This window comes from Ruditapes philippinarum, unplaced genomic scaffold (assembly GCF_026571515.1).
Source record: "Ruditapes philippinarum isolate M1 unplaced genomic scaffold, ASM2657151v2 ctg1528_1_1_1_1, whole genome shotgun sequence".
NCBI classification, from domain to species: domain Eukaryota; kingdom Metazoa; phylum Mollusca; class Bivalvia; order Venerida; family Veneridae; genus Ruditapes; species Ruditapes philippinarum.
This window is the reverse complement of record NW_026860429.1, coordinates 293,624-310,019: the sequence shown is the minus strand read 5'-3', so window position 1 is coordinate 310,019 and position 16,396 is coordinate 293,624. Positions and strand designations below refer to the sequence as shown.

The window sequence follows — 16,396 nt, the reverse complement described above, 5'->3', positions numbered from 1 at the left end:
AAAGAAGTATAGCCAGAGTTAAATGGTAAACCTTTTGCAAGTTTCTTAGCTCGGTTCAGTGATAAGTGTTGACACGCTTTCATAATAAAAATGATGATTCTTGGAAAACAGGTTAAGAGAATTATCTGAAATTTCACAAACATGTTAATAGAACAGACCTACATCTTATCATACACAATAATTGTAAAACAGTATTTCTAGTCCCTTCATGTCAAAAACTCACAATAAATTAGTGATTTGACCAACGAAAAGATGTCGAAAAAGCATTTTATTGTGCTTATATCAGAACATATTTCATCAAAATGTTTTACACCCCTTTTCTAAGTATGGTATGATTCTTAATCTCACAGTATTTCAACGGCGTACTCAAATCATTTTGTATTGAATAAGTGTAAGCATAATCGATAGAACAGCTAACGAATTTCAATTGCTGTAGGTTCAATGTAAAACTCACATGTCTCTAACTATATATGCCGTTTTTAACGATAATAAAAAAATTGATGATAAAATGAGTTTTTTAAAAATAATATTCGTATAAGACAATGTATTTTAGGTGTAAATATACATAAATTTATTGCCTCATACAAGCTGTATGACGTATGACAGTAAGATGTTGATACTAAATCATTCTTAATTCTGTATCTTATTATGAAATGCCTGATAAATACTTTTTCTACCTATCAATATGTTATGTAAGTATCTTTATTTTGGTGTGAAATGTAAAACTATTTTTCTACAAGGATGTTATATGTTTGTATGGTATATCTTTTTGCAATTAAGTCATTATAATTCTAAGTCATTGGTGAAGGAAAATTCTTTTTGGATATGTTCAGTCTTCATACCAAGTTTGGTAATGTCGCGGAGTCACATGTCATATCAGAAGAGGTTGCCCGTCATCAGCTTGACTGGGCGTTTTCTTTTTGAAAATATGGAAATGTTGTGCATAAACTATTGTAAGTCATTAGCCGTTCAGCATCTGCAAAGAAGAAAAATGATATCTAAATGATACACTGTTTTTTAAAATATAACGAAGCTATCGCTTTGTGTTCTTCAAATTTATACTGACTGGACATTCGAGGAAGCATTGAATTTGATACCATATTTTTATTATCATACATCATGATTTTATAAAACATAGCCTTATACAAGATTGTTCTTAATCACATGCTGCTTTTTGCTAGAAGGCCGCATTGTAAATAAGGTGTTACAATCTGTGTATGTCTAAAAATGTTACCTTCGGTAAATAAAGTTATTATTTTTATTATTACTATTATTATTATAACTGTACTGTTTATAACTTTGATATACAATGTACATCTTATTGATAATGTAAAATAATTACTTCAATTAAAACGTCTAGTCCTTCAGTAAATGTGTGCGATCTGTTACATGAAAAATTATATATTTGTCAAGGAAAGTCACTGTCGCTTATTATTCTGCTTAATTCAAAAAACATATTCTAGCAGGAAGCATATGCATTAATTGATTGGCAGAAAGAATAGTATTATATAATTTATACTAGACACAAGAATCTACCAATAATCTATAAGCAGATATTCATTTCCTCCTCTTTCGGCTTAGACTTCGCATTCTTTCCGTATTAGGCATGGTTTACTTATATTTAAATAGTGGATGTTGTGCATCAGTTTCATTTGCATTATCTAATAGAGAAAGTAAATAGCTAGTGCGACAGTCAATTATTTACAATTATTTACAAACATTTTTTTTCAAAGATGGATAGCAATCAGAGCAAAGGTTCAGATATAGCTCGAATGATTTGGATTGTTGGATCACCACTTATTTTCGCCGTTGGAGTTTTTGGAAACATTGTGACGATGATTGTACTATCACGCAAACGGAACAAACCATCGTCTACTACTGTTTTCCTGACAGCTAAAGCACTTGCTGATTTATTTGTGATTATATTTATGTTGCCTCGATGGTGGTTGGTCTATCTGGTTGGTTTCGATGTCCGTCATATTCATAACATAGTGTGCAAAGTCCAATTTTTTGGCAACTACTTCAGTGGAAGTTACGGCAGCTTTCTGCTGGCAGCTGTTACAATCGAGCGCGCCTTATGTACCGCTAAACCCTACATAGTAAAGAATATATGTACTGCAAATATTGCGGTAATCATTTCAATTGCTCTTGCCCTTACATCGTGTGTAATTCATGGACACATGTTGATTGGCATCAAGCTGTACGAAGTAACATACAACGAAACATCTGAAAGTATTTCGTTTCCCCTGGATTCAAAGGAGAGGTCGACCAATACATGTGCATTTATTTTTGACCAGTATTTCGATACTGTAAATTCTACCACTGAGGAGTGGACAGACGATTTGATTGCCAAGATCGAATCAAATGAAGAGTTTACTGGCATAAATAAAATCAAAGTATGCTGGTATGATGATCCAGAATATGGACAATATTTTTCGGGAATGCATCAAATTGTATCAGCTATCACCTTCATGTTTATACCACTGATTATCTTCCTTGTTGGTGGTATAGTTATAATAAAAGGTCTACGAAAAAGCAAAAAGTTGCGGAAGAGTATGAGGAACAAATATACGCGAATATCGAGCAAGCAACCAGCATTTGACGATCGAGCTTCACAAATAACATTCACATTGCTTTTGGTGAATGCACTCTTTGTTGTTATGGCAACACCCGCACTTATTTACCTGATAGGAAGATCAGCTTGGGTTGACGAGGAGACTGGCAGATTGACAGAAACACAGGAAATAGTCTGGGCGCTCGTAAATATGTTGGTTTACATGAAACATGCAATTAATTTTATCTTGTATTTCCTCAGTGGAAACCGGTTCCGTCGTCAAGTGTTGGAAATATTTGGATACAAGAAAAATTCGAGCGTCGAAAGAAGTAAAACCGCGCATGCAAATCAACTGTTTAACGAATAAAGAACTGAAACAGTGATAATTTTGCACAAAATCAATTTGTTTATGCACGTGGGAAAATGGGAAATGTGTCAAAGTCATATTGATGATTATACCGGTGACCTAGGCTTAGACCCTACGTTTTGTCTTTGTATCACTTTTTGAAGCCAAAATGAGATAGACGGGAAACAAATAAATTTCATTTCCTTGGTAACTACAAAAATGTATGCTCAAAATCCTGTTGTAAATTTTTTGACTTTCTTGCAATGCCAATTTTACACGAAGATAATCTGTAAATAATATCACTAATAAGTGCATTGTAACAACTTGCGCAGCTTTAGTATTTTTGAGTATAATTATTTTATGTTATATGATATTGTGAATTGTCCGATAAACAATCATTTTGTATAAAATTATAATTTGACTTATCTGAGTTGTATGTATAAGATATAGATAATTTTATGTTTATAGATCATTTTATTTGGATACAACAAGAGAATAAACAATCATATTGTGTTATCACGAAATTGTATGTTGTATAGGTAATTTCTGCATTTCTGTTGTAATGTAACTTTTTTATATTAAATTCCAAAGATAAGAATTTTGTCTTTATTTTTTGTCAAACAAATTATTCTTGTGGTGATTGGTTATTGACCGGCCCAGACATAACTTTCTACAATATTGACTCAAAAACTTTATGATATAGAAACTTAAATAGTTACAACAACAACAACAACAAAACGTGAAACTTAGTGTTCTTAGCCTAAATTTCGACGGATAATTACACACATTTCACAGGGCCTATTGAGTTATGTATCGTTCTTGTCAAGTAAATTATAAAATTTAAAGGATTTATGAGAAAATGTTAACTGATTTTGACTTTCACTTGTTCACTCTATATCTTCCCATGGATGAGCATAATATCACTTTAAACTAAATCCAAACACTGCCATATTTAACATCTCTTTCATGTTTTAAAAGAATGTTTAGGCAAATGAATGACAAAATACTTAATTGATCTTATTTACTCAAGTCGTGCTAAAATGACTTTTTTAAAAGTCCTAGCATGAATTCCTGTATAAATTCTATTCAAGTATATTTGGGACTTGAAGCTTAATTATATCTTTATTTTGTTGAACGAAATAACGACGCAGACAGAGCCGACGAGTAGTTTTAGAACAAGTACCATACAACACATAATTTTGCTTTTCAAAGCTTTAAATACATAAATTCCAAGTTTCCTTACAATTTTTACATTTTCTATTGTTAACAATTTAACAAATTTAATCATGTTTGGATGCTTCCAATATATTTTATGTATATATATTTTCCTTAAATCAGTGTACAATGAACATTCAAGAATAAAATGATATTCGTCTTCTAATATATAACATAAAGTACATTTTCTTTCATCGATTTTTGTTCTTAATGGCCAAGTCCATCTACCTGAATCAATTTGCAATCTGTAAGAAGACACTCTTACTCTTATTAATGAAAAACAAAACTTATTAACTGTATTGTGATCTAGATATTCTTGAAACTTGAAAACTGCAATATTTCTATAAAATAATGCTCTTGGTGAACTTTGTATCCTTTCATGCCAGGTTTGAACAAAATTATCTTTCAATCTTTGCTTTACTAATTCTAGAAATATGTCTGCATTTCCTACATTTTGCTGTAACCAAACTCCATAAAATCTAAAACACATAATACATTTATCATGTGTCCGTTTATCCTCATGTCCCCATGGACCATTTGGTCCAATGGAATATTGTAATAAACTTATCAACTTATATAATTGTTTTTCAGGGTGAATTAGATAATTTATAGAGACATTGCATTTTCTCATATACATCTACCAAAATGCTTCATTATATACTTAAAACTTTATAAGCCAAATATGAACTATAATAACTAAAAACAGTGTGTATGCAAAACCCTTTTTATATTAAAGACTTCTTTCCTTATCAGTTAAACCTAGATAAAAAAGGTTCCTTTTATTTTAACAAAAGAAGAAAATATTCATATTCTAAACATTTGAATAAAAGTAGTCTTACAAGTCTCAGTTCGATATATGTTTGCAATAATGAATGCGCACGTACCAAATTGCGTTTCAATGGAATTCAGTTATGATCAGATGATTTAAACCGGACTTTTCCCAAAAATTTCTCTATATCTTAACATAATTATATAGAATTATCGTCTCATATGAAAAATGTTTTGTCTATTAAGTGTAGAATCATGAAGTCACCTTATGGATACATCGTTAATTCTATCATTATTCTGAATTTAATTAGTTTTAATGCGTGGAACTGGTTTTAATTATCTTAAAAATTTTATCTTTGAAATTATTGTAGTGTCTTAATCAGGATTTACAAGTTAATCGGCTAATGATTATATATATATAAATTTTAACAAAAAGTGAAAAAAAAGATTAGAATTCATCACACAAATCTCATCATTTCCTTCTAAGGCATTGGAATACCTGAACATGGAAATATGACATCAATTAAAACATCCGTTATGAGTTCTATCTTTGCACGTGCAGAGGACTGGTGTTTTCAGATAGACCCGGTCATGTAAAACACGTGAAAAATATTTTTCTTCGTACAGAATAAGAAAACATTAAAAGAAAACAAAAATTAAAAAAAATAAAAAAAATCAATGATTCGCCTGTCATAAAAATATAGAAACAATTTTTTAACGAGATAATGTTCATCGAATGCAATTATTAAATATTCAAAAGTCCCGACATAAAATCTCTGAATAAATAGATATGACCACATTATGCACAACATGTATAACACTGTAGAAACTTTACTGGTAATCATTGCACTAAAATTCATATTTGACGTGTGACGTGTTGGCGTTAATTGACCTCGATGATGACTGTGCCATTGTTGAGTCCTAACAAGAATATGTCAAGTTTGGTACCACAGTATAAGAAAGACAGGATGAAATTTAACGAGAGTGCTGAAGAATAACAACCGGATTTAGCCGAATGCATAGCATGTTCAGTCTTCATACCAAGTTTGCTAAGATTGGGCACCACCAGGTCACACCAAGAGGTCGCCCGCGAAAATTTTGGAACGCAAAATAAATGGTATGTACAAATAGAGATGTTTATACTTGTCTGTATAAATTATCATGATATTGAAAAATATTCTCTAACAATGTATGCAGTTTTAACTATAATGAGTAAATTAATGATAAAATGAGTTTATATAATATTCGTATAAGACAATGTATTTTAGGTGTAAATGCACTTTATTGTCTCATACAAGTTTTATGGCGTATGACAGTAAGATGTTGATACTATATCATTCTGTATCATATCTGTTATCAATATGGAATGCCTGCCAAATACTTTTTCTACCTATCAATATGTTCTGTAAGTTAATTTATTTTGTGTGAAATGTAAAACTATTCTTCTACAAGGAATGTTATATGTTTGTACGGTATATATATTTTTTTTAACCGCCTCCGTGGTCGAGTGGTTAGAGTGGATGACTTCTAATCCACTTACCTCTCTGGCGTGGGTTCGATCCCCGGGAGATGCTTTGGTAGTTTAGCGCGGAGGAAGGTAGTCTTGTACTGGTGTAACTCTCCAGGAACGATGGTTAGGAAACTACACGCCTATATGACTGAAATACTGTTGGAAAAGGGCGTAAAATGAAACAAACAAACAAAAAAATATCTTTTTTTAAGAAGAAGAAGTAGTTTTTTGCAATTAAGTCATTATTATTCTAATTCATTGGTGGGCAAATTCTTTTTGGATATGTTCAGTCTTCATACCAAGTTTGGTAATGTCGCGGAGTCACATGTCACATCAGGAGAAGTTGAGCGCCATCAGCTTGACTTTTGAAAATATGAAAATGTTGTACATAAACTATTTTAAGTCATTAGCCGTTTAGCATCTGCAAAGAAAAAAAAGATACCTAAATAATACATTGACTGGACATTCGAGGAAGCATTGATTTTGATACCATATTTTTATTATCATACATCATGATTTTATCAAACATAGCCTTATACAAGATTGTTCTTAATCACATGCTCTTTATTTTTTTTTTGCTAGAAAGCCGCATTGTAAATAAGGTGTTACAAGCTGTATATGTCTTAATGTGTAACATTCGGTAAATAAAGTTATTTCATGCTTTTCAGTGGTTTACTGATTTATCCGTGAAAATTATATTTGATAAATTCACGGAGAAAATTATCAAAATATAATTTCACACTTTTCAATGACGAAACTACTTTTTTAAGATTTTCCCCATGTGGTACCTCAATTTTATTTTTGGTGACTATTCCGACAATGTCAGCCTGTTTAAAAAAAAGCAAAGCTGAAATTGATAAATAACTTATATGTCAAAAGTAATAAAAAGAAGAAAACTTACAGTAAGTTACTTTTATTCATTCAAAATACCAATCACCAAATATCGTCTCTTTAATTTCTAAAAAATACATTCCTTCCACATGCAAAACTGCTCTTGATGACATTTTGGAATATTTAAGTATCCTACGAGCAATAACTGCCGTATGCTTTATGAAAACTTGAAAAGCAATGACAGCTTTCAGACGAAGAATATGTAAACATGGCTTCCAAGTTTTCCAATTTCCTATCCACTTTTTTAAATGTTTACACATCTGTCAACACTTATTTATTGTCTGTTAAATCCTCAAATAAGTTTTCTTTCTTTTAAAAAAGGTGTATGACTAACAAATCTAAATGATATCACTCTGAATCAAACACAATTATTTCCATCCAGTGAAATACACAACTTTAAAAATGGCGGCAGCCTACATTTAACATAGCCAGGACTAATATAAATTCGCAGTCAGTAACAGAAATATGGATGGTTGGTTGGACTTTTTCTTCTACTAAAATTGTTTGTTTTTAATATATGAGCAAGGATCAGACATATTTTTTAAGATGAATACTCTCGCCACCATTTAACGTTGATTGTGGAACTTATTTTTCAGCCCATGACTTCTTGTCTTTAATGAGAAATTCGACTTTTTTGAGGTTCTAAATGGGGAAAACAGATCTTAATATTAACGTAAATATAAAGGAAATATCGTTTTAACTTGTGTTTTAGCATAAAATAAAAAAAATTGTTTGTTTGTTGTATAAGATGTAATTTTATTTCATCTCGTGAACGTTAAAAACAGTATTCTCATCCGTAGCTTCGCCACTCGTGAGAATACTGTTTTTAAAGCCCACTCGATGAAATAAAATTTCATCTTACACAACAACCAAACAAATATCCTCTATATTATTATCATTATTATTACTATTATTACTATTTTTATTATTATTTTTATTATTTTAATTATTATTATAATTATTATTATTATTATTATTATTATTATTATTATTATTATTATTATTATTATTATAACTTTGATATACAATGTATATCTTATTGATAATAAAAGCGATTTCTGTAAAATAATTACTTCCATTTGAACGTCTAGTCCTTCGGTAAATGTGTGCGATCTGTTGATGAAAAATTATATATTTGGAAAGGACAGTCACTGTCGCTTATTATTCTGCTTTATTCAAAAATCATATTCTAGCAGGAAGCACATGCATTAATTGATGCTAGACACAAGAATCTACCAATAATCTATAAGCAGATAGTCATGTCCTCCCCTTTCGGCTTAAATCAATCACTTCGACTTCGCATTCTTTCCATATTAGGCATGGTTCACTTATATTTAAATAGTGGATGTTGTGCATCAGTTTCATTTCAATTATCTAATAGATATAGTGAATAGCTAGTGCGACAGGCAATTATTTACAATTATTTACAAACATTTTTTTTTCAGAGATGGATAGCAATCAGAGCAAAGGTTCAGATATAGCTCGAATGATTTGGATTGTTGGATCACCACTTATTTTCGCCATTGGAGTTTTTGGAAACATTGTGACGATGATTGTACTATCACGCAAACGGAACAAACCATCGTCTACTACTGTTTTCCTGACAGCTAAAGCATTCGCTGATTTATTTGTGATTGTATTTATGTTGCCTCGATGGTGGTTGGTCTATCTGGTTGGTTACGATGTCCGTCATATTCATAACATAGTGTGCAAACTCCAATTTTTTGGCAACTATTTCAATGGAAGTTACGGCAGCTTTCTGCTGGCAGCTGTTACAATCGAGCGCGCCTTATGTACCGCTAAACCCTACATGGTAAAGAATATATGTACTGCAAATATTGCGGTAATCATTTCAATTGCTCTTGCCCTTACATCGTGTGTAATTCATGGACACATGTTGATTGGTATGAAGCTGTACGAAGTAACATACAACGAGACATCTGAAACTATTTCGTTTCCCCTGGATTCATATGAGAGGTCGACCAATACAAGTGCATTTATTTTTGACCAGTATTTCGATACTGCAAATTCTACCACTGAAGAGTGGATAGACGATTTGTTTGCCAAGATCGAATCAAATGAAGAGTTTGCTGGCATAAATAAAATCAAAGTATGCTGGTATGATGATCCAGAATATGGACAATATTTTTCAGGAATGCATCAAATTGTATCATTTATTACCTTCATGTTAATACCACTGATTATCTTCCTTGTTAGTGGTATAGTTATAATAAAAGGTCTACGAAAAAGCAAAAAGTTGCGGAAGAGTATGAGGAACAAATATACGCGAATATCGAGCAAGCAACCAGCATTCGACGATCGAGCTTCACAAATAACATTCACATTGCTTTTGGTGAACGCACTCTTTGTTGTTATGGCAACACCCGCACTTATTTACCTGATAGGAAGATCAGCTTGGGTTGACGAGGAGACAGGCATGACAGAAACACAGGAAATAGTCTGGGCGCTTGTAAATATGTTGGTTTACATGAAACATGCAATTAATTTCATCTTGTATTTCCTCAGTGGAAACAGGTTCCGTCGTCAAGTGTTGGAAATATTTGGATACAAGACAAATTCGAGCGTCGAAAGAAGTAAATCTGCGCATGCAAACCAACTCATTTCCGTTTCGAGCAGTTATGATCTAAGTTTGCAGAATTAGTCTATAACTGCATGTGCAGGTTAACAAGCCCTACACGTTTAAACTGTTTTTTTATTTGACTAACGGTAATATATGTATAAGAAATAGTTTCTACCACTCTATCTTTGCTCCATTTTTACTGGCACAGAAAAACGTATAGTAACTCAATATTGTTTTACGAATAAAGAACTGAAACAGTGATATTATGCACAAAATCAATTTGTTCATCCACGTGGAAAAATGGGTAATGTGTCAAAGTCATATTGATGATATTACCGGTAACCTAGACTACGACCCTACGTTTTGTCTTTGTATTACTTTTTGAAGCCAAAATAAGATAGAAGGGGAAAAAATAAATTTTATTACCAGTGTATTATGCTCAAAATCTTGTTTGTAATTTATTTACTTTCTTGCAATGCCAATTTTATACGAAGATAATCTGAAAATAATATCACTAATAAGTGCATTGTAACAACTTGCAAAGCTTTAGTATTTTTGAGTATAATCATTTTATGTTGTATGATGTTGTGAATTGTCCGATAAACAATGATTTTGTATAAAATTAAAATTTGACTTATCTGCGTTGTATGTATAAGATATAGATAATCTTATGCTTCTTAATGATTTTATTCAATTACACCAAGGGCGTAAACGATTATATTGTGTTTTCACGAAATTGTATTAAGTATAGGTAATTTCAGCATTTCTGTTGTAATGTAACTTTTTTTATATTAAATTCCAAAGATAAGATTTTTGTCTTTATTTTTTGTCAACCAAATTATTCTTGTGGTGATTGGTTATCGACAGGCATGTTATCTGATATACGGCATAATGCTGCAAAGACATGTGAATTCGAAATCCCCATACAAAACTTTCTACAATATTGACTCAAAAACTTTATGATATAGAAACTTAAATAGTTACAACAACAATGACGACGACGACGACGACAACAACAACAACAACAACAACACCAACAACAAAACGTAAAACTTAGTGTTCTTAGCCTAAATTCCGACGGATAATTACGCACATTTCACAGGACCTATTGAGTTATTTGTCGTTTTTGTCAAATATATTATAAAATTTAAAGGATTTATGAGAAAAATGTTAACTGATTTTGACTTTCACTTGTTCACTCTATATCTACCCATGGATGAGCATAATATCACTTTAAACTTAATCTAAACACTGGTATATTTAACATCTCTTTCATGTTTTAAAAAAATGTGTAGGCAAATGAATGACAAAATACTAAATTGATGTTATTTACTCAAGTCGTGCTTAAATGACTTTTTTAAAAGTCCTAGCATGAACTCCTGTATAGATACTATTCAAGTATATTATGGACTTGAAGCTTAATTATATCTTTATTTTGTTGAACGAAATAACAACGCAGATAGAGCCAACCAGTAGGTTTAGAACAAGGTCCATACAACACATAATTTTGCTTTTCAAAAGCTTTCAATACATAAATTCCAAGTTTCCTAACAATTTTTACATTTTCTATTGTTAACAATTCAACATATTTAATCATGTTTGGATGCTTCCAATATCTTTTATGTATATATATTTTCCTTAAATCAGTGTTCAATGAACATTCAAGAATAAAATGAAATTCGTCTTCCAATATATTACATATAGCATATTTTCTTTCATCGATTTTTGTTCTTAATGGCCACGTCCATCTACCTGAATCTATTTGCAATCTGTGAGAAGACACTCTTATAATGAATGCGCACGTACCAAATTGTGTTTAAATGGAATTCAGTTATGATCACATGATTTAAACCGGACTTTTCCCAAAATATGCTATATATTTAAACATATGTAGAATTATTGTCTCATATGAAGAATGTTTTGTCTATTATGTGAAGAACCATGAAGTCACCTTATGTATACATCGTTAATTCTATCATTATTCTGAATTTAATTAATTTAAATGCGTGGAACTGGTTTTAATTTTCTATCTTTAATATTTAATCTTTGAAATTATTGTAGTGTCTTAATCAGGATTTACAAGTTAATCGGATAATGATTAAATATATATAAATTTTAACAAAAGTGAAAAAAAGATTAGAATTCATCACAGTTATCCTAAGGCATTGGAATACCTGAACATGGAAATATGACATCAATTAAAACATCCGTAATGAGTTCTATCTTTGCACATGCAGAGGACTGGTGTTTTCAGATAGACCCGGTCATGTAAAACACGTAAAAAATATATGTGTACGTGCAGAATAAGAAAACATTAAAAGAAAACAAAAATTTAAGAAGAAAAAATGTCAATGATTCGCCTGTCATGAAAATCTAGAAACAAATTTTTAACAAGATAATGTTCATCGAATGCAATTATCAAATAGTCAAAAGTCCCGACATTAAATCTTTCAATAAAAATTAAGGACATCATATAAAAGTTGAGATACATCAAAATAATCTAATCGCGTCATTTTTCATAGTAATTTTCATTATCTAAGTGGTTCTTTGAAAATTAATAAAGGTCACAATATAACATAAGTGGGGCCTTTAAGTTCACTTCAAAACATAGATATGACCACATTCTGCACTACATGTTTAACACTGTAGAAACTTTACTGGTAATCATTGCACCGAAATTCATATTTGACGCGTGACGTGTGAATTGACTGTGTTGGCGTTAATTGACCTCGATGATGACTGTGCCATTGTTGAGTCCTTACAAGAATATGCCAAGTTTAGTACTACAGTATAAGAAAGACGGGATGAAATTTAACGAGAGTGCTGAAGAATAACAACCGGATTTAGCCAAATGCATAGCATCTTCAGTCTTCATACCAAGTTAGCTAAGATTGGGCACCCACAGGTCACACCACGTCCCGGCTCGTGAAACTATTTGGCATTTTTTCATGTTTCGTGAAAATATTTTCCATATTTCACGAAAAACGAAAAAATGTCCTCTTAGTATTTTAGGTGTAAATATACATAACTTTATTGCCCCATACAAGCTATATGACCTATGACAGTAAGATGTTGATACTAAAGCATTCTTAATGGTTTTCAATATGAAATGCCTGATAAATACTTTTTCTACCTGTCAATATGTTCTGTAAGTATCTTTATTTTGGTGTGAAATGTAAAACTATTCTTCTACAAGGAATGTTTTATGTTTGTACGGTACATCTTTTTTAAGTAGGAAAGGTTAAGTCATTATTATTCTAATTCATTGGTGAAGGCACATTCTTTTTGGATTTGTTCAGTCTTCATACCAAGTTTGGTAATTTCGCAGAGTCATATGTCACATCAGAAGAGGTTGCCCGCTATCTGCTTGACTGGGCGTTTTCATTTTGAAAATATGGAAGAGTTGTGCATAAACTATTGTAAGTCATTAGCCGTTCAGCATCTGCAAAGAAAAAAAAAATATCTGAATGATACACAGTTTTTTTAAATATAACGAAGCTATCGCTTTGTGTTCTTCAAATTTATACTGACTGGGCATACGATGAAGCATTGAATTTGATACCATATGAGCCGCGTCACGACAAAACTAACATAATGGGTTTGCGACCAGCAAGGATCCAGACCAGCCTGCGCATCCGCGCAGTCTGATCAGGATCCATGCTGTTCGCTTACCAACCCTATTACAAGTACAGAAACTGATAGCGAACAGCATGGATCCTTATCAGACTGCGCGGATGCGCAGGCTGGTCTGGATCAATGTTGTTCGCAAGCCTATTATGTTGGTTTTGTCGTGACGCGGCTCATATTATTATAATCATACATCATGATTTAATAAAACACAGGCTTATACAAGATTGTTATTAATCACAGCTGTTTTTTTTGTGCTAGAAGGCCGCATTGTAAATAAGGTGTTACAATCTGTATATGTCTTAATGTGTTACCTTCGATAAACAAAGTTATTATTTTTATTATTACTAGAAGTAGTAGTAGTAGTAGTAATAGTAGTAGTAGTAGTAGTAGTAGTTATAGTAGTAGTAGTAGTAGTAGTAGTAGTAGTAGTAGTAGTAGTAGTAGTAGTAGTAGTAGTAGTAGTAGTAGTAGTAGTAGTAGTAGTAGCAGTAGCAGTAGCAGTAGCAGTAGCAGTAGCAGTAGCAGTAGCAGTAGCAGCAGCAGCAGCAGCAGTAGCAGTAGTAGCAGAAGTAGTGTAAAGTAGTGTACTGTTTATAACTTCGATATACAATATATATCATAGTGATAATAACAGCGATTTCTGAAAAATAATAACTTCAATGTAACCGTCTAGTCCTTCAGTAAATGTGAGCGATCTGTTACATGAAAAATTATATATTTGGAAAGGAAAATCACTGTCGCTTATTATTCTGCTTTATTCAAAAAACATATTCTAGCAGGAAGCACATGCATTAATTGATTGGCAGAAAGAAAGATATTATATAATTGATGCTAGACACAAGAATCTACCAATAATCTATAAGCAGATATTCATTTCCTCCCATTTCGGCCTAAACCAATCACTTCGACTTCGCATTTTTTCCATATTAGGCATGGTTCACTTATATTTAAATAGTAGATGTTGTACATCAGTTTCATTTGCATTATCTAATAAAAATAGCGAATAGCTATTGCGACAGTTATTATTTACAATTATTTACAAACATTTTTTCCGAGATGGATAGCAATCAGAGCAAAGGTTCAGATATAGCTCGAATGATTTGGATTGTTGGATCACCACTTATTTTCGCCGTTGGAGTTTTTGGAAACATTGTGACGATGATTATACTTTCACGCAAACGGAACAAACCATCGTCTACTACAGTTTTCCTGTCAGCTAAAGCATTCGCTGATTTATTTGTGATTTTATTTATGTTGCCTCGATGGTGGTTGGTCTATCTGGTTGGTTTCGATGTCCGTCACATTCATAACATAGTTTGCAAACTTCAATTTTTTGGCAACTATTTCAATGGAAGTTACGGCAGCTTCCTGCTGGCAGCAGTAACAATCGAGCGCGCCTTATGTACCGCTAAACCGTACATGGTAAAGAATATATGTACTGCAAATATTGCGGTAATCATTTCAATTGCTCTTGCCCTTACATCGTGTGTAATTCATGGACACATGTTGATTGGTATGAAGCTGTACGAAGTAACATACAACGAGACAGCTGGAACTATTTCGTTTCCGCTTGATTCAAATGAGAGGTCGACCAATACAAGTGCATTTATTTTTGACCAGTATTTTGATACTGCAAATTCTACCACTGAAGAGTGGACAGACGATTTGTTTGCCAAGATCGAATCAAATGAAGAGTTTACTAGCATAAATAAAATAAAAGTATGCTGGTATGATGATCCAGAATATGGACAATATTTTTCGGAAATTCATCAAACCTTATCAGTTACCACCTTCATGTTTATACCACTGATTATCTTCCTTGTTTGTGGTATAGTTATAATAAAAGGTCTACGAAAAAGCAGCAAGTTGCAGAAGAGTATGAGGAACAAATATACGCAAATATCGAGCAAGCAATCAGCATTTGACGATCGAGCTTCACAAATAACATTCACATTACTTTTGGTGAACGGACTCTTTGTTGTAATGGCACTTCCCGCACTTATTTTCTTGATAGGAAGATCAGCTTGGGTTGACGAGGAGACTGGCATGACAGAAACACAAGAAATAGTCTGGGCGCTCGTAAATATGTTGATTTACTTGAAACATGCAATTAATTTCATCTTGTATTTCCTCAGTGGAAACCGGTTCCGTCGTCAAGTGTTGGAACTATTTGGATACAAGAAAAATTCGAGCGTCGAAAGAAGTAAAGGCGCGCATGCAAATCAACTCATTTCCGTTTCGAGCAATTATGACCTAAGTTTGCAGAAGTAGCCTATAACTGCATGTGCAGGTTAACAAGCCCTACAAGTTTAAACTGTTTTGTTATTTGGCGTACGGTAATTTATGTATAAGAAATAGTTTTTGTTAATGTATATCTGTCTAACTATCTTTGCTTCATTTATTTCTTGCATTGCAAAACGTAAAGTAATTCAATATTGTTTAACGAAACTGAAAGAACTGAAACAGTGATATTTTGCACAAAATCAAGTTGTTTATTCACGTGGGAAAATGGGTAAAGTTTCAAATATACCGGTAACCTAGGCTATGACCCTACGCTTTGTCTTTGTATCGTTTGAAGCCAAAATGAGATAGACGGGAAGCAAATAAATTTCATTTTTTTTGGTAACTACAAGTATATGCTCAAAATCCTGTTGTAAATTTTTTGACTTTCCTGCAATGCCAATTTTACACGAAGATTAATATAAATAATATCACTAATAAGTGCATTGTAACAACTTGGGCAGCTTAAGTATTTTTGAGTATAATTATTTTATGTTGTATGATATTGTGAATTGTCCGATAAATAATCATTTTGTATAAAATTATAATTTGACTTATCTAAGTTATATGTATAGATAATTTTATGTATATAGATAATTTTATTCGGATACAACAAGAGAA

At 32.1% G+C, this 16,396-nt stretch overlaps 3 protein-coding genes across 3 annotated transcripts; all 3 read left to right on the top strand.

Annotated features, from left to right (window-relative positions):
- The first annotated feature begins 1,733 nt into the window (after positions 1 to 1,733).
- Positions 1,734 to 2,921, top strand: LOC132760045 (uncharacterized). Its single transcript, XM_060751931.1, has one exon. It carries the CDS (start codon positions 1,734 to 1,736, stop codon positions 2,919 to 2,921), a length of 1,188 nt encoding a protein of 395 aa, XP_060607914.1.
- A 5,787-nt stretch (positions 2,922 to 8,708) lies between these two features.
- Positions 8,709 to 9,946, top strand: LOC132760044 (neuropeptide Y receptor type 1-like). Its single transcript, XM_060751930.1, has one exon. It carries the CDS (start codon positions 8,732 to 8,734, stop codon positions 9,944 to 9,946), a length of 1,215 nt encoding a protein of 404 aa, XP_060607913.1. The 5' UTR covers positions 8,709 to 8,731.
- Positions 9,947 to 14,551: 4,605 nt separating this feature from the next.
- On the top strand, positions 14,552 to 15,766 carry LOC132760043 (uncharacterized). The gene has a single exon (XM_060751929.1). The coding sequence runs from the start codon at positions 14,552 to 14,554 to the stop codon at positions 15,764 to 15,766; it is 1,215 nt and encodes a 404-aa protein (XP_060607912.1).
- Positions 15,767 to 16,396: the final 630 nt, after the last annotated feature.